General features: G+C 40.0%; 1 protein-coding gene across 17 annotated transcripts in view; it reads left to right on the forward strand.

Moving 5' to 3' along the window:
- caska (calcium/calmodulin-dependent serine protein kinase a) overlaps positions 1–24041 on the forward strand; it is a 408353-nt gene that overhangs the window by 288743 nt on the left and 95569 nt on the right. Inside the window, exon 1 of one of the 17 annotated variants that reach the window (XM_048541493.1) lies at positions 23608–23781. The exons of the other annotated variants lie outside the window; for them this stretch is intronic. Within the exon in view, the coding sequence (XP_048397450.1) occupies positions 23752–23781 (30 nt within the window). The 5' untranslated portion in view covers positions 23608–23751. Of the gene's footprint in view, positions 1–23607; positions 23782–24041 lie in introns of those variants that run through there. 17 annotated transcript variants of the gene reach the window in all.

Below are 24041 nucleotides of genomic sequence, written 5' to 3' on the forward strand. Positions count from 1 at the left end.
GATAAGAGGTAACTTCTTTACTCAGAGCTGTTATAATTTGAAATGTATTGTCTGGGAAAGTGGGTGAGGTGGATCCCATAGGAGGTTTCAAAAGAGAGCTAGATATTTTTGAAATTGATGAATTTAGAGGGCTTCACAGATAAGGCTGGAGAATGGAGTGGTTGAGTAGCTCTTTTGGGAGCTGGTACATACAAGATGAGTTGAATGGCCTCATTCTACACCATAAAATTCTGTCATTCTACAGGTGAATCTGCATCTGGGTGGGACACATTCAGCAAGCCTGCTGCTGTAATGGCATGTTCATTGTCAAACATGGTTTAGTGGCATGTATGTGAGTAATGACACAGCTTCCTGAGACATCCCAAGGACAAAAAAAGATTTGCAATAGCCAAGCATTGCTCATCTGTCAAAGCAACCCCTTGATTGCACATAGCCTCAGATATCTCGGATTCTGAAACCATGGAACTGAAGACTTCAGCCAAGATGTTGCACTTCATGGATAACGCAGAGGCTAAACACAACGTGCAGAGATGGTGCTCGGTCCCAGCCGGCACACATTCCACTCATACCTTGTGACTGAGAGTACAAAATTGGTGAAAGTTCCACAGAGGGAAAGATCAGTTCTGTGTATAATTCTATATATATGCACTCAAGGCTGGAGGTTTACAATGGGCAGTTCACATGACCATTCTCCCTCATAGCGTAGTGGTCTGCTGAGAAAAGCTACACAGTGTGCTTCCTCTCTCCACTTAAATCCTTTCCTACAGAATGCTTGAGCATTTCAGGACAGCTTTTCTGTTTTGCATGCTTGGCAATCCTTCAATGTTTCAAACGACGGAAGGATTGACAGAACATTGCTCAGGATTCTCGTTACTGTACTGGCTATTATGAGAAACATCATTGTACCATGGTCATTTACAGTCTCCTGATGACAGCCTCAACAAATGTCTAACCTTAGCATCATTGACACTTTCTTTCACCCTGTCTCTCAAACTGAAGCTTTTCCCCTAATGACAGAGTAGGACATGTTATGAATAAATACATGAATGTGGGAACACCTAATGTGTCAAGTGGACACTACATGAATGACTAAATATCTTTTTAGCCGCAGAAACATTCAGGGACTGTAGAAATAACAAGGTTCTTATTGTGTTTACACTAATCAGGGGTTGCTTCCATATTACCAACAGCATCTTCATCAATTAAAGCAATGTCTGCTAATTCAACCTGGATTTCAATGAGGACCTGTGTGACTACTCTCACTCTGATGCATTGCGCTATCATACTGCCTTGAATGGCCCCTTTATCAATGTCCTGATAATTATTTTCATCCTCAATATATTGGTGTTGATCCCCCATTTCTTCTGCATTCAGGTCATTCCCTTATCTTGTACGCAGCAGCTCACCACTTTTGGACTATACTGGAAGATCCTGTCAAAGAGGTTTAGGCATCAAAACCTCATCCTGAGAATACTTATGGACTATTCCGTGGTGAAGCTGGTTGAAGCATGAACAGTGTTCTAACTTTGTTCTGCGTCATCCTGAGGATGTCATGTGCCATGTTAGAGGAATGGTGTGGTAGCTTTTAATAATCAGTCATAGCATAGTAGTCTTGAGTACAGAAAGTTGACGATTTGTTTAAATCTTTGCAAAGAAATTGCATCCTAGGACTATCTGGGATAACTCTGAGGAATATACAAAAAGGCAGAGAAAGTAGGAATAGCAGATGCTGGAGAATCTTAGACAACAAGGTGTAGAGCTGGATGAAACCAGCCTGGCTTGTCTCCGCTTCCCTAACCTGTCCTACCTCCCACCTGTCCCCGTCTCCTACCTCAAGCCCCACCCCATCTCTTACCTACTAGCCTCATCCCCTCCAACTCCTCACCTGTACTGGTTCCATCCCCACCTCTTTGACCTGTCTGTCTTCTGTCCACTTATCTTCTCCTCTATCCATCTTCTATTCATCTCCGTTCTCCCCCCCCCCCCCCATTTATTTCAGAACCCCTTTCCCCTCCCCCATTTCTGAAGAAGGGTCTAGGCCCAAAACGTCAGCTTTTGTGCTCCTAAGATGCTACTTGGCCTGCTGTGTTCGTCCAGCTGTACACCTTATACAAAAAGGCAGTATCTTCGAAGAAAAATTTGCCACATGGGCATCTTGTTATACAAGTTCCAATCTTGCTTCATAAAAACGTAAGAAATAGATGTCCATTCTCAGTCAGAGGCTAATGTCGTTAATATCTTGTCCCATTCAAGGATAATTCTGTCTGGCATCGTTTTGCCCTTTTCCCTTGTAGGTGTCCCTCATTTGCTATTTCTCAGCCTCTTCTGGTTCCAAGGCCCCTCTGGAATGTTTTGATTGCACCATTGTTTATTGATTCATGCTAACACTATCGTCTGAAATGGATAATGTTTGGTATTTTTGCCCCCCAGTGTAACCCTTTCAGTCAAATTCACTTTAACAACGGGAGACTCATCTCCCAGCAGCCATCCCTGTGTGACCTCAGGTGGGAAAATTGCAATAACCTGTGTGTCCTCTACTGTGTGCGAGTCTTAGCAGTTCCCAAGATATCTGGCACAGACATCCAATATTTGACATTGGTGACATATAATTTGTAAATTGATGGAGTGGAAGTGTTTTCTTTTGATCAGCTTTGTTGGTTGGTGATATGGCATCTCAAAGCAGTGTTGGTACAGTTGTTAGTGCTCTTGTACTTGGGGGAGGCCAGCGAAGGTAGAGAATCCCATTTCTTGGGCTGCTTGACTCTCCTCATCGCAGGAAAAGAATGTGAACAACTACAATCTGGAGAAAATGGCATTGCAACATTCTAGATGGGTCAAGGATTATGACATGCCATCCTCCTCCTTGAAACGAATGTCTGGCATAAAAATTCAGAGCAGCTGGCCCCGGAAATGGGATTAGCAACCAGTCCATCTGAGTGCAAGTCCTGCTTCAATAAATAACGCAGTTCAATGTCCTTGACACCTGGGATGTCCTTGATCAGCACCTACACTCTCTGACTGTTGGAGAAAATGATCGAAGCCTGTAAGAGCTGATCTCATTATTCAGTCCCTCTTATCAAGCTTCTCACACTGTTTTTCCCTCTGGAGCTTACTGTTCTTGTTGATGCCACTGTAATTGCAGTCTCTTTTTACATTGTCTTCACATTTGAGCCAAGGGCACATGGCCTCAGTAATGTCACTCCTGCGAGCAGGTAATCTGTGGGGAAGGTCAGAAAAATACCAGAATTTTAGTAAGGGAATCCTGAGTCCTTACATCCATCATAAATTTCATGCTATGCCCTCACACAGGAGCTCTGACCTAAGCTTATCAGAATATAATTTGCACAAACAAGATTTTTGGGAGTAGAATTCGACTTGCCAACATGACAAGCCCCACACTTTACATCTTTGCCCACGTATAATCTGCAAATGTGGCAGCTCTGAAGCAGTCTTCCAATCTTAGTTACACAGTGCCTTTCTGATATGAAAAGCTTAAAAGGCGCCTTAAGCATATTTGCCTGATTACATTTAGTTACCTGATATAAATTCTAGGTCTTACCATTGAAATTTATATCTCAATCTTAATTTGTTAATTTGAAAGTTTAACCAGTAATACCTATTAAAGCAGGGCAGTGACCTTATCAATCTACCACTCTTGTTCAGAGCACAGTCGTTACTTGATCTCTGTCACTTGAAATCCTCCCACTTCTGAGTAGTGAGCAGGATAACATCATTTTCAAACTTCTTTTATATTTTGGTCACCAAAAGCTGTTGCTTGTCAATCTTTTCAAATCTTAACCCAGAGTATGAACAATTATATCGGCATGTTCTGATTGCCCTGTGTTTAGTGAGGCTCATTGCTAATTAGTGGAAGGAACTCATGAGCAATATCAAGTTAGCCACTAAGTGTGATGAACATTGATGTCACCTGTCACTGTTCCCTGAATTGTCAAGTTCTTTCAGTTGTCAATTATTCATTGGTCCATCCTCTTCATTAATTTTTACTATTGTCACTTTATGACACTTTACTGAGATAACAGAATAATTCATCAAAATCATCGTAACCTCCTCATTAGGGAAAACAGAGACATATGCAGTCAGGATCCAATGAATAATACTCTTGAGCTCATGTTTCATTGTTTGTTTAATTGGTGAAGTTCCCATTAAATAGATACTAACTTATCACTGACCATTTGTTTGTCCTTAGAGACATCTGTTAGCTGATGTTTGAATGCTTGAAAATAGTTCAGGTTATCTTTTTACTTTCGAAGCAAAGGAAATAGTAAAACAAAAGTTGTTTCTAACTTCAAGGGTAGATTAAAAATAACTAAAATAGAAGATCTGAAAGTACTAATTCAAATACAAAATTTACACAGGATGTAAAGAAAGTGAAAAATCTCAATATTCATTGTTTTGAGTGATAAAAATCTAATGGATTATACAATTGCAAATTTTACAGAATTAACTCTAATATTACAGCCTACATTTGCACCGCTTCTAAACAAATCAGTACAAGGGCACAGCTGTGGTTGCGATTTCTTGATAAGGCTAATGAGACAGAAGTATACTATCTCTGTCTTAATAAATCACGGAGGCTGAATATAAGCTACACATAAGCATCTTGGCCTTCCAGCTACACCTATAAAATATTAGCATATTGTCTTCACACTATTCACAATCCCACGGTGCAGTCTTTTGTCAAGTGAAGCTAAGCAGAGCTATGTGATACATAAATAGGAAGGATTTCAAGGGAATTGGGACAAATGCTGGCAAAGTGGACAAGTTGTTTCCATGCTGTATAACTCTGACCCTATTGATCTTACAATACCAAGATCTGTATTGGCTACTGTTACTTCAATTGTATGATTATCATAAACTAAATCAATCTTGAAATGTTGGCTTCCTTACTAATCCTACACTGACGTAATGAGAAGACAGTGTGCATATTGACTGTATCAAGAAATGATGACATTACAATCTTAAAGTGCATTTTTATACAGTGACTGACCTGATGAAGATTCAAACCAGATGGATAGCATTGCTGAATCAACACAGTCATCAAGTATAACAGTTGCCCCAGCAGAGCTTCCAATTACAAAGTTCTCCAACCTAGAAGAAAAAAGTAGTAACTTACTCAACCCACTTTGCACCATTAAGTTTTGATTTGAGATTGCGAGGTTCAAATTTCATGTTCTTGTGAGTGAGTTGCACCGAGGACAAAGGATGATATTCCCATCCTTCATGTTCCCTTTTGTGTTGGTGTCCCTTCACCAGGTATGCCAGGTACTCTCTGGCCATGCCTTCCTGTACTATTCATTGAATCAGGGTTGATGGAGGATTTGCTGGTCCACATGCTTGTAGATTGTGTTTGAGTACAAATCAGCTGCAGCTGATGGCCCTTGCACCATGGAATCCCAGTGTTGAGTTGCTAGATCTGTTCAGGCCATCACATTTAGCCCAATGATAGTGCCATATGACATGATTGAGGATGTTCGCAATGTGAAGACTGGATTCCACGTGGACTGTGTGGTGGTCACTTCTGCAGTGCTGTCATGGGCGGATGTATTTGCAGCAGATGAAATGATGAGGATGAGGTCAAGCAAATGCTTCCCTGTCACTGATTTCTTTACCACCTGCTGCAGACCCAGTATTGCAATTATGATCTTTAGGACTCAACCAGCTCAGTCAGTAGTAATGCTGACAAGCCACAATGATAAAGTTCCCCGTCCAGGGTGCTTTTTATGCCCTTGCCATCCTCAGTCCCAGTGTGCTTCCATTAGGACAAAATATACCCAGAGATGGTGATGTTGTCTGGGACATTGTTTGTAAGATATCATTCTGAGTGTATGTCTGTGGCTGTTGCTTGCCAAGGCCTTGCAAATACCCTTCCAATTTTGACACGAGCCTCAAGAGGTTAGTGAGGAGGAACTTACTTAATTGGAGATGGTGATTGTCTGATGCTTGTGTGGCACAGTTGCTACCTCCCATTTATCAAACACCGCGTAATTTTTTTAAAAAATTTGGCCTTGCAGTTTATGAGCATGGATGCTATCAGTATCAGAGAAATTGCAAATGCTACTGAAAATTGTGCAATCATCAGCAAACATCTTCACTGATTTTAGGATGGAGTAAAGGAATTAATGAAACAGATGAAGTTTGGGCCACCCTGAGTAACTTCTGGAGCTGAGAGAATTAGCCTCCAGCAACTATAACCACCTTCCTTTGTGCTAGATATGACTCTAACCAGAGACATTCACCTCTGGAGTTGAGCACGTTTTCCATATGAGCCTATGAATTTAGGAGTAAGAGAAAACTATTCAGCCTCTCAAATCTGCTGCATCTTTCTATAGATCATGGTCAATTTGACTGCAACCTCAACCCCAAATTCCTGTCTACACCAGATAACTTTATACCTCCTTACTTAACAAATATCTATCTACTACTTTTAAAAATGTTCTATGACTTATCCTGAAAAAAATTTTATCTCCTCTCTATTTAAAAACAGCAACACCTGATTTTTAAAATGCAATCCCTTGTTCTTCATTCTGCAGTATGAGGAAACAAATTCTTCACTTCTAACTGGTAGAGGTCCCTCAGTATCTTTTATGTTTCGATCAAGTCAAAGAACTTAGAGCAGTACAGGCCCTTCAGCCGACAATGTTGTGCTGACCTATTATCCTACTAAGACCAAACTACCCTGCATACCTTACATTATACTATCCTCCATGTGCCAATCCAAGAGTCACTTAAAAGTCTCTGAAGTATCTGACTCTACTACCACTGCCAGCAGCGCATTCCACATGCCCACCACACTCTGTGTAAAGAACCTACCTCTGACATCTCCCCTATATCTTCCTCCAATCACCTTACAATTATGTCCCCTCAATAGTCATTTCCGCCCTGGGAAAAAGCCTCTGACTATACACTGTATCTTGTTTCTTGTCATCTTGCACACTGCTCTCAAGTTACTTTGCATCCTTCTTCGCTCCAATGAAAAGAGCCCTAGCTCACTCAACCTTTCCTCATAAGACCTGCCCTCCAGTCCAGGCAGCATTCTGGTAAATCTTCTTGGCACCCTCTCTAAAGCATCCACATTATTCCAATAATGAGGTGACCAGAATTGAACACAATATTCCAAGTGTGGTCTAACCAGTTTTATAGAACTGCAGTTTAACCCTGCGGCTCTTAAAGTCAATACCCCTGCCAATGAAAGCCAACACGCCATACACCTTCTTTATAATCCTATCAACTTGTGTCACGACTTAGAGGGATCTATGGACGTGGACCCCAAGATTCTTCTGTTCCTCTGCATCGCCAAGAATCCTGTTATTAACCCTGTATTCTGCATTCAAATTCAACCTTCCAAAATGAATCACTTCACACTTTTCCAGGTTGAATTCCATCTGCCACTTCTTTCCCCAGCTCTGCATCCTGTCAGCCCTCCACGCTGTCCACAACTCCACCAAACTTAGTGCTATGGGCAACTTACTAACTCGCCCTTCCATTTCCTCATCCAAGTCATTTATAAAGACCACAAAGAGCAGAGGTCCCAGAACAGATCCCTGCAGCACACCACTGGTCACTGAGCTCCAGGCTGAATACTTTCCACATAACACTACCCTCTGTCTTCTATTGGATGGCCAGTTTTGTATCTAGACAGCCAAATTTCCCTGAATTTGATGCCTCCTTACTTTCTGAATGAACCTACCAAATGCCTTGGTAAAATCTTATCAAATGCCTTGCTAAAATCCATATACACCACATCCATTGCTCTGCCTACATCAATGTATTTTGTCACATCCTCAAAGAATGCAGTAAGGCTTGTGAGGCATGACCTGCCCCCCTCAAAACCTTGCTGGCTATTTCTAATCAAACTGCACTATTCCAAATAATCATAAATATGGTCTCTCAGAATCCTCTCCAATAATTTGTCCACCACAGAAGTAAGACTGACTGGTCTATAACTCCCAGGATTATCCCTATTCCCTTTCTTGAACAAGGGAATGACATTTTCCACCCTCCAATCATCTGGTACTACTCCAGTGGGCAGTGAGGACCCAAAGATCATTGCCAAAGGGGCAGCAATCTGTTTCTTTGCTTCCCATAGAAACCTTGGGTACATGCCATCTGGCCCAGGGGACTTATCAATACTCATGTTTTTCAAAATTACTAGCACATCCTCCTTCCTAACATCAACCTGTTAGAACATAACAGCCTGTTTCATGCTGTCCTCACAAACGTCAAGGTCCCTCTCACTGGTGAATACTGAGCCAAAGTATTCATTAAGGACTTGCCCTACCACCTCTGACCAGCGTACAGGTTCCCTCCACTATCCCTGGTTGGCCCTACTGTCACTCTGGCCATCCCCTTGTTCCTCACATAAGCTTAGAATGCCTTAGAGTTTTCCTTGATCGTAACTGCCAATGTTTTCTGATACTCCCCTCTAGCTCTCCTAAGTCCATTCTTCAGCTCCTTTGTAGCTACCTTGTAGACCTATAGAGCCCTGTCCGATCCTTACTTCCTCAACCTTAAGTAAGCTTCCTCCTTCTTCTTGACTAGGTGTTCCACAAGTCAAGTTACTCTTCTGAACACCAACACATACAAGCCTAGCCTGTTTAACATTTCCTCATTAAACCCCCCCCCAACCTACCACCACCTCAATTCCAGGTGCTAGGATAGTAAACCTTCTTTGAACTGCCTCCAAAGCATTTACGTACTTCCTCAAATAAGATTGCCAGTAGTGTTCAATATTGCAGAAGTGGTTACACTGGCTTTCTGTAAAATTGAACCCTAATCCCACTTCTCTGCATTTGATTCCCCTCATAATAACATTCAAGTGCAAGGGTATAATGAGCTCAGGAGCTAAGTAATCCCAACAGAACACAAGCTGTGAGTGTCAGAATTTGTGGCATTGCTATGTAAGTGGTGCTCAATAGCACTGTCAAAACATGTACTACCACTTTAGCTGGTCTCCAATTCTTGTAGGGACATGTTAGGACTTTCAGGTTTTGTAAACAGTTATATTTTAAACAGTTTGTTTAATTCCACAATGCAATAGAATTGGGGTTTTGTAGATCATTTATCCATATATCAACCTGGAAAGATGACCTATGTGATTCTTGTCAGTACAGAGATGGATTGAAAAAGAGAAAAATAGGCATAGTTTACTGCTTAGCATGTGGAATGTAGAGATCCTCATCCCCATATCAAAGAGACCAAGTTCCTAAGGGTTTAAACAAAGCTGCAAGATCCTCCCAGAGGGAGAGATCTCCAGGGTAAATATCATAGCAAAAGTCAGTTCAGAGATTAGAAGTCTTCCACTGGAAAAGGACACAGATTTGGAAAGTTAAGATTAGTTTCAGTCTGGTTGGAAAATATAACCATGTAGGGAGGTTTGTGATCATATTAAAACTAAATGCAAAAATGCCAGCAATTTGGAGTATAAATTGCCTATTGATCTATTGTTCAGATAATCATTTCGTTTGAGATCCTCTCAGTTCTAGAAGTTTGACTTTTCTTATGTTATTTTACAGTTTGGGTTTCAATCTGAAGGCATATGAAAATTGGCCTTTTTTGTTGACAGGGTTTAAATAAATAGCTAGGTTGATCTTGATTTTCAACCAGAATGTGTCAGAGACTAGCTATCTGAACACAGTCCTGGGAGTTTGTCTGTATTGTGTGGATTTACGACACGAGGGAGAGTAAAGAAAATTAAGCCATTAACTTAATAATAGAAACTAAGGTAACTAGGTCGTCTTATTCAAAAATAAATTTTGAGTTCAGCTTGAAGCTACTTGCCTGAGGTAAGATGTAACAATCGTTCCTGCAAGAAAAAGGAGTTAATTCAAAGCAATTGAGAGAATATGTTACTTCACTGTAAGTTCATGAGAACTTCTAAGTCAGGAGTGTTTGCTTACAAACCTGCATTGGTTACTCAAAGCTGAGGAAATTTAAGATCTCGTGTATGTGAATCAAAGCTAAACCTTCATAGCTCACAAGACTGGCGCTGAAAAGAAGCTCAGAATTCTGAGGAAACAAAAGTATCTTAGGATTTTGTTTGACTGTGAAACGATGATGTTGGGGAGTAGATAGAATTTTGTTTTACTGGTGTTTGAAATATTTTAAACAATGTTATATGAAGACGATTTGGTTTGTTTTTTTTCTGGCAGGTAATTAGTCTTTTCTATTGTTGAAACCAAATCTGCACCCTGTCATGTTTAGGTTTTAGTGATAGATGTTGCATTAAATTCCAAAAAGAACAAAATATGATCTATCAAGCCAGTTTTCATTCTGGGCTCTGACTTTTCCAGTAATAACATCAGCAGGGATCCTAGCAGCAGAAAAGAGCCAAACATATTGCAGGGGATCCGAAGTCATATATTATTGGTCAGACAAGGTAAGAATGGAAGATTTTCTTCCGTAAAGGACATTAGCAAACAATATGGGTTTCATGACAATCAGCAATGGTTATACAGTTGTCATTAGACTACATTTATATTACAGATTTTTACAGAATTCAAATTTCACCATCACTGTTTAATTTAAAACAGTGCCTGGAAAACACACTTACTTGCTGCTTGACCAAATTAGCTTTTTCACAACCATTAATCAGATGAATAAATACAATGACGAAACATGAGCCCCCTTGTCATTAAGGCAAGGAAGAGCTGTAATCTGTTGAAAATCTTTTAGACTCCTTTGTTCAAAAATGAACAAAGTAATGACTTGCATCACGTCTAAAATGGGTATATTTACAATTATTGCTTATTGTTCACTTTTAATTCAATTCCAATTCAACAATTGAGAGCTGAAACCATTTCCAATTGTAACTAAATCTGAGACTGATATTTTTTTAACCTTGTTCTGTGACCAAGAACCTGCTTAAGTCGGATTTTGTCTTTTTGTCTCGTGCTTTTTTTTGTACCATTAATACTAGAGTTAACTATCAACATTTTACAGTCTTACGATACATTGTCATAATATAAAACAATAAAAACAATCCCGTTTAAAAGCTAAATTAAGTCTCTGTGAATAACTTTTAAATGATGAAGCGATTATTTCAATTTCTTCCTGTCACTAAAGCCTAATTAGTCTGCATTTCTTTGGAAATTCTAGCTGATGTTTCTTTATTCAACAAGTTGAAACTAATCAGCAATTTTCAGTTTTGTTCCTTCCAGAAATTGGATTGAAAAAGGGGGTTTTATGGAATTTTTGAGATTGAGAAGTGGGAGAACACTACTTATAGGTTACTTGGGATCTGTTGGTAGCCATCCAGATCAAGGTTGCAAAAGTAGTGCAGTTTTTTCACAGGAGATAACAAGGTGCAGAGCTGGATGAACACAGCAGGCTGAGGAGCAGAAAGACTGTCATTTCGGGCCTAGGCCCTTCAGAAATTTTTTCCACACATCTTCATCTGTATTATTGTCATGTTGGCCCAGGGCCAATTCAGTGCAGAATCCAAATCACATGATCTACTTATGGGATATTCAAAATCCAGAAGAGTTCGTGCACTGGTTCTGATCTGTTTGTCAGGTACCTCAGCATGGGAGATGACCAAATAAGACGCAGTCATCAGAAATTCTGTTGAATTGGATACAAAGGATGGATTTCAAGATTTAAGACATTCAATGTTCATGGGATATGTCTGCTTGCTGTCTGACAGCCACGTAGTGTGACCTTACCAGTAAACCAAGAGCTGAGAGTTGAGCCTGAGGCCCCAGGCACCACATGGATACCTGGCACTCACTGAGGTTAGATCCAGCCCCATGAAGGGAGAGATGGTGTTGCATGAGGCTAGACTCTAACCCCTGAAGGCATAGGACCCAGTGATTAGCACTATCTGTATCTCCTGTTCGTGGAAGCATTATAGTTGCTGCATTAAGGTTGCACCTCCAGAGCCACAGCCAGCTTCTTGGCCTTTCAAAAAAAAAATTCACCTCCTCTGTCACACTTACATGTTCGCAGCTGATGATGCTGCCAGTCACTGCCAAAGATTCTCCCACTCACCCTCTAGCACCATTAAACAATGAAGCTGCTTCTCATTAAACAGTGGAACTGTTCCCTGATGTTCATTAGGCTAGCTGTTTAAAAGTGCAGGTGGACATTCTAGGTGGAACTGAATCAAGGATTACAGACCCAGGTGAATGAACTGCCCAAGCGTATCAATAGTTTGAATTAATAGGCAAAAAATTTGACAAATGAAATATGTTGTGAGAAACTCAAAGTTACAACTGAAAAGGACATTGGTGAGACAGTGCCTAAAGTACTATGTACAGCTCTGTTACTCCTGTTTAAGAAGTAATATACTTGTAACAGGGAAAATTCCTGAGGTTTATTCCTGGAATGGAGCACTTATTTTATGCAGGAATGTTAAGTAGTTTGGGCTTATTTATTAAGAGTTTACTAAAATGGTGAACTTTAAGAAGCACATCAGATTCCAAGAGTGCTTGAAAGGGTGGGTGCAATGAAGATGTTTCCTCATTGTAGGGTAATCTAGAACTGGAGGGCACAGGTTCAAACTAAGGGGTTTTCCATAAATTTCTTTTCAGCAGGTCATTAATCTTTGGACTTCTGTACCCTAGAGAACAGCATAGGCTAGGTCATTTACTAGGCTGAGTTGGATTTTTTTAACCTCCACAGAGGTCAAATGTTTTAGTAGACAGGCAGGAAAATAAGAGTTGAAGCCATGATTAGAACAGCCTTGATCTTATTGAGTTGGATACAAGTTCATGGGGTCAAGTGCCTACCCAGCTCTATTTCTTATATTTGCTTAGTAAAAGCCTATGCAGTAGAGAACTGTGAACATCTCAATGGTCCAAGGACCAGAAAATTGTATACTTCTGGGTTTGAAGACTTGGAGTGTACTTGAGGTATTGCTATCTTAGATAGTGAGGCAGTAAAATTGTCACACAGACCCGTTGCTGGAGAATTGCTACCTCAACCAACTGACTTTTGCTCATTAGTAAAATAGAAAACAGATACTCCATCACCCCCATCCCAAGCCCCAAGATGACTTTCCATATTAAGCAGATGTTCACCTGCACATCTGCCAATGTAGTATACTGTATCCACTGTACCTGGTGTGGCTCACTCTACATTGGGGAAACCAAGCGGAGGCTTGGGGACCGCTTTGCAGAACACCTCTGCTCGGAACACCTCTACCCAATGGTATCAATGTGGACTTCACAAGCTTCAAAATCTCCCCCTCCCCCACTGCACCCCAAAACCAGCCCAGCTCATCCCCTCCCCCCATTGCATCACAAAACCAGCCCAGCTCATCCCCGCCTCCCTAACCTGTTCTTCCTCTCACCTATCCCCTCCTCCCACCTCAAGCCGCAACTCCATTTCCCACCTACAAACCTCATCCTGCCTCCTTGACCTGTCCGTCCTCCCTGGACTGACCTATCCCCTCCCCAACTATACTCTCCTCTCCACCTATCTTCTCCTCTATCCATCTTCGGTCCGCCTCCCCCTCTCTCCCTATTTATTCCAGTTCCCTCTCCTCATCCCCCTCTCTGATGAAAGGTCTAGGCCCGAAACGTCAGCTTTTGTGCTCCTGAGATGCTGCTTGGCCTGCTGTGTTCATCCAGCTTCGCACTTTGTTAACTTCCAATATGCTGCTGGTTAGAGATCATTAACGTGGTGAATTTATTTTCTTACTGATCCCTTGGGGATAAGCACTTACCCCATCCATGATGGTCTTTTGCTGAGATTGTTAAATCATCATAAAGATTTTCATGTATGTGATCACTTCTAACACCTGTAGAAGTGTATGATTGGCATCTCAATGGGGATTGGAGCTGGAATTTTTTTTATGGCTTATATAGCTTCATTATTCAACATATGCAATCACATAGCATTGTGGTAAGAGCTTTTTGTGCTCTATTTACACGAAACTGAGGTGAATTTGATTCTTGGTTGTACCCAGACCATTGTGAATGTAAGACCTTCTAAAAGATAGCAAATGAATGGCTTCATTTTGACTAATTGAAGTGATGTGAAAGTAAATAAGTATTTGAATAGGATAACTGGCTTCAAAATATTTGGAACAAGAGATTTGATTTTATTTGAGAGAGCACTTGCATAGCAGAACTCCAATGTAGTCATTCATTGCAACCTGTACAAAAAGTTGATAACTTGTGATCACTGGTGTGTATTGTCCTTAATAAATGCTCCATTGCATTTTGTTATAGACTATTTATGTTATATTCACACTGGCTTGCTTTTTTTTCTCTGCCATTTTGTTCTTAGAAATTCTTGAAACTTATTTATTTCAGGTAATTTTGAATGAAAATAACACTGTTAAATAAAGTGCTTGAGACTTCTATCTGGAAGCACTGGTGGAGTGGGGAATTAACATTTTAGAAATTAGATTTAGAATTAGCCTTTGTTGCCACGTATACTCAATGAATGTAATGAAAGTTTTATATATCACCACTTACCATGCCATCTTAGGTAATAAGGTACCTTGGTACAGCTTCTTTAGTTGCAGATCTTAGAGAATAGAGAAATAAAATGGCCAGCATTACAGAAATGAAAGTTCTGAACTATGGTCTTCCAGGCTAGACCAAGCTTGCACCTAGCCTCTAGTCCACACTGGATTTTGGCTCCAGACTGTGCCGGGCTTCACACTAAGGATCATGAGGCTAGAGGTTGCTTCAAACTGACACACTGCACCAGGACAACACTATACCTGCAAGCAGCACAGCGAGGCTGCTATGCCAGGCTGGTAGGTTGTCACGTCACACTGAGAGGCCACTGTGCCAGCCGGGAGGTAGCCTTGCCATGCTGGGAGGCTGCTGCACCAGGTGGGAGGTAGCCTTGCCATGCGGGAAAGCTGCTGCGCCAGGCGGGAGGTAGCCTTGCCATGCGGGGAAGCTGCTGCGCCAGGCGGGAGGTATCCTCGCCACACCGGGAGGTAGCCTCGCCACGCCGGGAGGCCATCAGGAACCTTCATTGAAGGTGTGGAAAGAAGGAAAAAGGAAGAAAAAAAATGGAAGAACGGTGGAGCAGATAAGGTCTGGCTGGAGCATCCAACTATGCTGTCATCTTGGACTGGAAAAAGCCCAATGTGCCATTTCAGAATGGAAAATAATCTGAAGAAGGTCCATATTGGAGTCAAAAGGTTCTCTCTTCCCATGGATGCTGTTGGACTTGTTGAGTTTCTCTCACACTTGATGTTTGTTTCATTTCTCTTTTTTCAACATTTGCAGCCAGCTGCTTTTATTTGAAGATTACAATGTTTTGTCTGACGTCCATTGTTTTCATTGGATGGAAATTACTCTCAAATCAAACAAGGATGAAAAATGATTTTCTCTTCCCTTTCCCTGATTCCTAGCAGCTGTTAAAATTTGTTGAAATAGCAAGGCATTCTCACAGCAAAATGTCGTTCTTAACTGCAGTTGATTCTGATTAGCTGAAATATGACCATCCAGGTAATGAATAAAAAAAAATTGACAATCTTAAATACTTTCTCCTCTTGTATAGTCTTCCCACTAATATCTGTGATTCTTCAGATGCTTTACATCGGTTTGAGAGCTTCCATTTCATGGACTCCAGCTGCTTCCTCTTCACAATGAACATGCAATCTCTTTACATGACCCATCAGAATGGATCAGTGTTCTTGCTTCTTCCTACAAAAAAAGGCCATAACCATCCCCATCCACCACTACCCTCCTCCACCTGGCTGAACTTGTCCTTACATTGAGCAACTTGTCCATTAACTCCTCTCTCTCTCCTGTTCAAAGGGGCAGCTATGGGCTTCAGTTTGGGGTACATAGAACATTTCTAGTTCCATTGCTACTTGGGCCATTCTCTTCAACTTTTTCTCCAGGATGTTGATTACATTGTTGGTGCTGCTTCCCTCTCTCATCCGGAAGATCTAAAAATTTTGCCTTAAACTTCCACCCTGTTCTCACCTTTACCTAGTCCATCCCTAACTCCTGCCTTCCCTTCTTCAACATCTCTGTTTCCATTTCTGGAGATAGGCCAGCTGCCATTTCCATAACAGACTTTCTGACTCTCAGTCACCTAGACCATACATCCTCACACCCTGTTTACTATAAAGACTCCATTCCATTCTCTCAGTTTCTTGCTGTCACACTTGTTCCAATTATACCAGCTTCCACGAGTGGCCCCTCAAACTGTCCACTTTTTCCTTAACTGAGGATTCCCACTACCATGGTTGACAGGGCCTTCAGCCATGCCCGACCCATCTGTCTCACTTCTAAAATCACCTCTTCCCTCCCACAACGGCGATTAGGTACCCTTGATCCTACCATCCCACCACACCAAAAGGATCATTAGCCATCATTTCTGACATCAGGATACCACTACCAGACACACATTCCTCTCGTCAGCCTTCTGCAAGGACCATTCCCTCCAGGACACCCTGGTCCACTCCTGCTTCATTCCCAACACATCCCCACACCTCCACAGCACATTCCTATGCAATTGCAGAAGGTGCTGTTCTTCCCTCTTCCTCATCCAAGGATCCAGACACACCATCTAGATGAAGCAGCAATTTATCTGCACTTTACTCAGTCAAGCCTGCTGTATTTGCTGTTCACAATGTGGCCTCTTCTAGATTAGGGAGACAAACTACAGACTGGATGTCCGCTTTACAGAAGATTCCTTATCCATAAAACAGACCCTGTGCTTCCGGTTGCCTGCTACTTCAACACGCCGCGATGTTCCCTGGCCAACAGCTGAGAAAAACAGCATCTTATTTTCTGCTTGGGGACCCCTCAGCCTTCAGGCTCAATATTGAGTTCAATAATTTCAGGGCTTGATCACCTTGCCCCAAGCACCACATACCAGTTCTTGTCGTCTCATGGTCTGCTACCAGCAACCAACCCATTCTTTCACCTGTCCAACTGCCATCCCCTCCCTCTGGCCTTCATCTCCACCTATCGTTTACTTCCCACTAATCTTCAGCATATATACCAATCTTTTCCTCGCCACAATCAATTCTGAAGATGGGTGACTGGACCTGAAATGTTAATTCTGCTTTCTCTTCATGGATTGCCAGACCTGCTGGGTTTCTTCCATTTCTATTTTTAATTCAATATTTTCTAGTTGTTTGTCTTGCAAATAGTATTTCTGAGCTCTGAGCTCATTTCACACCAAAGTATTGGTAGTAACAAAATATTGTTTTGAATTAAGAAGCTTTCTATCCCTCCACAAAGCTGACAACAAATTTGAACTATTGCTTTCAAACAGCACAAAAGGAACTGGTTCATTTCCAGTAGTTTTAATCCAGGGGCCCAACGCTAATGATGCATGATCCTCTACATCTTTTAGACTTTTCTGTAATATTTGACACAGTTGTGCATCTTGTACAGCATTCAGTAAGTGCTCAAGAAATGAACAACTCATATTTCAAACTGAGCCAACACAATTTTGTTTTAAAATCAAAAAATGTTTTAAAATAATGATAGGTAATGTCATAATTGAGTGAGTTATACAATTTACCACACAACCATGTTGCTCCTGCTAGAACACAAAACTTCCTAATGCTCTGCACCATTTAAAAGTTTTAATTGTTTTCCTATTTATTGGCGACATCTTGCATTTAAATCCATAATTATCTTTGAATCATTAGTAATTCTCTCTTTGATTGTTGCAATTTCCAAAATATATTCAAAATGAATCAAATTCTAAGCAATAGAAATCTGAAGAAGGAATATTAAAATAGTTATTTTAGCAGAAGTAAGTAAGATCTGACATTATTATAACTATTCCACCATCATAATTCATTACAACAATCAAACTAAACTTACCCTTTCTTATTTCCTTAATTGCTTCATGTAAACAATAACATATTACAAAGCTTTTAAGTTAGCAGCAATTTTCTCAGCTTTTCTTGCTTTTTCCTACTTGTTAGATTTTTCTGAAAAATAGCTGTTCAAAATATACTCAAGCATGGTGATACTCTCCTGACAAATCAGTCATACAGCCTTAGACTCTGCATTTGTGAAAAGTTATTTTGTATTCCATTCTCTTTTTGAAATTCTTATTCACAGTGCACTTAGTTTTTGCAGCACTAATTTTTGAAAGAAGAATGAAAAACCTAATTTCCAATTTTTTTTGGAATTGCTTGTTTGTCCAGTTTCCTTACACTTTATGCATAGATGAAATTAAGTCATAAAAAATTTCCTGCAGGGAACATTATGAAGTGCTTTTATTTTGGCAATGCATACTGTATGTCAAGTAGATTAGTAGACTATGAAAAGTTTAAGGTTGATAGATGTGATATCAAACCAATTTAAGTAAGAATGCTACGTTTTTATATTTTTACTATTTTTAATAATCAAGGGGTCTGTTTCCACGCTATGTGACTTTGATTGTATAAAAACTTAGATGATTGTTAAACTGCAACACAGCTTGACGATCAGATGAGAAGCTCCAAAAGAACAGATATGGCCGTTAGGCTATAGTTTACTTAACTCTGCCTAGGGGTATATCCCAGCTGTTTCTTCTTTTTCCTACATTATCTCCCAGTGATTTAAATCCAAATGTACAACATTTGATTTTATGTTTGCTGTCAAAAAAACCCAAATCTATGTCACCACTATTTCCAGATTGCTTCACTGCTCTGTATTGTCAGATTGCTGGTCCATATCAAGACCTGGCTGAACTAAAAGATACTCTAACCAACACTGGGACAGTTAAAAACATTGTCAATCTGAAACTCGAGTACCAGAGCTGCACATTGCATTTCTTCCTTGGATGCTGTCAGGCTGTCCCTACGTCTGAGCCAGAATATGCCAGTTCGAGCCAGTTCCAGAAGTGTGTCACTACACATCTGAACATGTTGATTCAATAAATCTCCTACTGAGGCATCCTGTTTGCATTGAATTGGCCTTCTGACTTCATAACCCTGTCATCATAAAGATTGTTTACTATTATTGATTCTCATTCGAAAGTAAAGGAGTGGATGGTGCCATCAACAGTGCTACCTAGCAGTGATTTAACAGCTGTAACCTATTCACTGATACATAGTTTGGTTTCTTCCAGGGCCATTCTACTCCTGACTTCATTAAAATACAAACAAAAGGGCAGGACACGAGATAGGGGTCAGTATGAGTCAAAGTACCATTTGACTAAAGTGTGGAATTGAAAAAAACCTAGCACCACTGAACTCCATGAGAATCAGGTATGAAGGAGCCAGAGAAGTTCCCCACTGTTTGGAGTCAGTTTGGGTTTCCATTCCTTTGAGAGATAGCAGGCTGGGTTTACAACCCAACAGATGCTTAGGTACTCAAGCTACCCAACAGTTTGCAAACAACTGTGAGCAAATCATGCCTGCAGAGAAGTAGAGAAGGACTGTGATGACCTGACTAGGGTTGTTAATCAAGTTTTGAAAACTTTCTGGTCGAATCCTTATTCCATATTTCACATTTTACCCATTTTTCAATTAAATTGTTGCTACAGATGTCTGAACTAAGTTTCCTCATTCTGTTCAATACAGCGCTTCCATATCTACTTTCCAATCTGACTCTATTCTCACACTTGAAAGTCATTATGACCCCTGACACCAGCAAAACAGTAAAAAGAAGCCAGTAAAATCCAGATACGTAAAGTTGATGTATCACAGATCAGTTAAAAAAATACATCATATAAACTTGAAAACATATCTGAAATACTTTGTAAAAATGTTGATTTGTAGTTGTGTGTTGATTTCAGCCAATATTCCCTGCTGAAAAACTATTCAGTGCACTTCTTGTGCCACACTCTCAACCCCAATCCATAAACTGTAAACACTTCTTTCCCTGCCATGCATACACATTTTCTCCAACACCTGAGCACACACCAGCCACTCTTTCCAACTCGGCTCATGCACAGAACTGTCAGTTCTCTTCCCAACCCCACTTCCGAACTCACTTATTCACTCAGCAGCCCTTCTACCCATCTCCCCTTCTCAGACTCAATGGCCTCTCTGCTCAAACGTCTTCTCATTACTCTGCTCTGTCTCTCATTCCCCATCCACTTGGTATTGTTGCCAGTGTCTGTTGCTATACTGTGTTAAGGAGGCTTTAATGCAAGCAGACAGGAGCAAAAACGTAGCAAAGCCTGAAGACTTCACTCACCTGACCTCCAGTTTGCTGTACTTTGGACTCATTCTCTGCCAACTTCTTCATGTGCTAAATTCTTATTTACATAATCTGGATCCATTCAACATTCTCTCTAAAAGTGTTTTTTGAAGTTAGAAAGATATTTTGGGCTCACCATCTGCTCCATGCTGTGGCAGAATTGATACAGTGGGTCCAGATTGTCCTGCCAATGTAGTTTAATCAAAATGTAAGTAAAGATGATATTACCCTGCTATCAGAGCAAATAGCAGAAAAGATCAGAGTAGAAAGATGAGAAATATGTAAAGAGTGAGGTGTTAGATGCTACTCTGGAGAACTGGATTCCATAATCTGTAATGTGTAATGTTAGTTAAGTGGCACGTTACTGAAGATGATGAAAGAATTTTATTCTAGGATAAAGGCAAACTGCTGAAAACCTAGAGTTGTAACCTGATAAAAGGAAGTGGCCTTTTGCTGGAAAACTTGGTTAGTTCTCATGGAAATTTAATTTATTTCAATGTCCGGTATAGTTTTGTTACTTCTCTCAGTTTTTCAGATGGTTGTTGTAATAAAGATGTCAATGCAGACCTCACTGTTTTTTAGTGCGTCTAGGATGTATTTGGATATATATTATCAGCCTTGAGTTTGCATAAACCAGTACTCAAATCCACAAAGTATTTACGGGCTAACCTAATGTCAGCTTCCCTGATCTTGACAGTAAATTCCGCAAGGAAACACAAGAAAGATATGACTTAAATACAGAATTACACAATATAATTTATCTGAACTTTTGCATAGTATCATAGGATTGCAATCAAACAAAGCCTTTTCAACAATTTGTGAAATGGAAAAATATTTTTTTCCAAAGTTAGTGTGCTCGGATTTGTCTCCATATAGTGGACCATATTCAATGCCACATGCAGGGCCTGAGAAGTGAGGTGAAGAGAGAGTGAGAGTACTGGTGGTGGGACCAAATCAAGGTGGATGCTAGGGTGTGCTGTGGCTGTGGCAACCCACTTCTTATGATATTACAGTAGTGGCAGGTTAAGTATTGGTAGACCAACTACCCTCAAGCCAATTGAGGTCCTTAAATCTCTAGTTAAGGGCCTTCTCCTGCTGACAGTTTATTTTACAACTGATTGTCGTTGCCCACACAACGTGTCAAGGCGTGACCTGCGGCCTGGCTGAATGTATGACAGGGTGGGCATATCCCTCCTGATCCCGCTAACTGTGCCCTGCAAAGGGCTGCCCCTCGCCTTTAACAAAGGGGCGCATATGTTTTAATCATTCCCCCATCTTTCAACCTCCCAGTCTCTGCCATCTTACTTTTCCCCTATCTGGGCCAGTGAAGGCAAGTTTGCCCCCTGACTTTCCAGTTAATGTGACAGTTAGCTGCCTCCGAAGTTTAATATGAATTGAAGATAGATACTTAAAAAAAAATTTCCACGGATTAGACTGGATTAAGTATGACACTGAATCAGACAAAGACTCATTTCAGTACTTGCAGTGGGTGTGCTTGCATATAATTACAGACTTGGTATTCAGGACAAGAATTAATAACTTCATGTGATTTACTTTATGTATTAACCAGCAAGTGAAAATGAAGGTCACAGCAAAAGAACAAAAGGTCAGAACTTTCAAAGTAAAAGTCTGGAAGTTACCAAACAACAAACTGTATGACATAGTATTTGATTTAAAGTTTCAGTACAGATAACCGGCTTTGGAAAATAACAACTACATTTTAAAAACACTTAACCCTTAAGTTGTGAGAGGAAAGTACTACTTGTCATAATAAACCTTCATACCTAGCTCCTGTTGGCCTAAAATTTGTTAACAGTCCTTCTTAAACATTGTATTTATGGATTTGATATGTTTGTGAGTGACTTGCTAAGCAACTTCATGGGGCCATTAACCACACAATGGCACTAAAATCATTGTAATTCAGACTAGATGAGCATGGGTATGTTTCCTCAACTAAAGAACATTGAACCTGTCAGGTTTTTACAGCTGTCCAGTTGCTTTATTTTCACCTTTATTGATGCTGGCCTTGTATTTGCAGCTTTTCTAAACTGGCAATAGGGTTTGAGATTTTGTTCCTTAGAATTATAAATCCAATAAAATTTACTGAGGCACTAATTAATTGTCTATTAAGAAACAAACATTGAAGCATAAACTTACATTTGCTTATTTGCTTTCATGTTGTCCAAAAGCACTTCACTACTAATTAATAACTTTTGAAGTACGGTTACTTGTGATAAATTACTGTTTATAATCTATCTTTGTATTGAAGAAGAGATAACAGATGAAACCGTTTTTTTCCTAATTTGGTAAGCTAATTTTGAGGGGACAAATAGTTGTTTACAACTGTATGATCAGCTCACACATTCCTCCAATTGCACAAGTAGGGGCAGTTAGAATGAAGTCCAGTTCAGCTGAATGCTTTAGAAGGGGATATAACTTATTTACCAACAGGCTGAATAAATGTTGGGCATATTACACAAGTGGAATAAATTCTAATTATGTAAAGATCATTGCCATATATGAGTGGCAAAATGCTGTGGGCATGCGTCATTTCTTTACATTTGTGTTGTAATATGAGCAAAAGTTGAAAATCCACCTTGTAACTATTTGTTTTGTCTATTCTGTTAAGTTGATTTTCATTTATGCATTTCCAGGAAAATGCTGGAAGTCGCAAACTATTGTATACAAGCAGATTTGTATACATTTCTCTGCAGTGAAAAGATCCAAATGTTTCTCGTTCAGAAGGACTTTGGACTTTTCCAGTTGTAATAAGTTTATATGACAACTCGATGTGAAGTTTTATTATTAGTTTTTCTGGCAATTCAAATTCAGATATTTTTTAATATAGAGAAAGCAGGAAACTCAAGTCAGGTAACACCTAAAAACCAGGTCAGTGGCAACTTGAATAAATGCCTACGGAACAGCGTTGAAAATGGGCAAACTGAAACCTGCAGTCTGCCTTCTGTGTGGCAGCAGAGTTCTGAATTACTTAATTGAATGAAGTTAGCGAACATTGTCTTTTAATATTTCTTAATCCATTGTTTCTGGACTGAGTTTGCTGCAGAGCTGTTCTGTTGTCAGCTCCTGACTTTTTTGGTTGATTTGCTCATACAACCTAGGTGATTGCATGCTATTTTTGCAGTTGACTCATCTGACTGCAGTCATCAAAGACATAACAGAATTATAGGAAGCAGCTATACAAATAATATGATAATAAATTACTTCTGGAGTTGTGTATTTTTATATGCCTTTAGAAGATCTTTGATTCTATGAGACAATTTCCGAGGGAATCTGTGATAGCCTAGATGAGAGAAAATCTTGTTATTTCTCCTTTGCCTTTGTGGGAGGTTTACCAAAATTAGAGAAAGCATAGGTAGTTTCAAACTAAACATTAGATCTGGTTGGAATGAATTTGCCTTTGCTGTAATACGGCAAACCAAGAGGATAGTGCTGGTTTATACGTTTAAAGTGCAAGTTACGTAATCGAATGATCTTTTTCCAAGTTGTACGGTTATGAAGTGGGAAAACTTATTTGAAAAGCTGTAGTGCTTTCAGGGTATACTGCAATATCCCTTGACAGAATCAACATATGCTGTTATCAAAGGAATGCTCGACAAAGTTAATGGAAGCCAGTGCTCCCTGTAGAACATGAACCTGAATGAATCACTCTGCCTTTGGGAAAGTGAAGGTAAAAGAAGCCAAATGATATGTTTTGAGAAAAGATTAGCTCAATTATGGAGTGTTATTTTGTAACAGGAAGCTGTATTGAAACTATTGTGGACAGTTACTGCCAATAATACTTCTTATTAATTCCAACTCTTCACTTTAGAACTTGAGTTCAGAGGCTAAGGAGGTATTTAATGGATATCATCCTGTACAGAAGAACAGTTTACATAAAACTAAATGTATGTTATTATTTTACTTTTACAGCAGGTCATAGCGTATGTA

Source organism: Stegostoma tigrinum, chromosome 12 (assembly GCF_030684315.1).
Source record: "Stegostoma tigrinum isolate sSteTig4 chromosome 12, sSteTig4.hap1, whole genome shotgun sequence".
Lineage (NCBI taxonomy): Eukaryota > Metazoa > Chordata > Chondrichthyes > Orectolobiformes > Stegostomatidae > Stegostoma > Stegostoma tigrinum.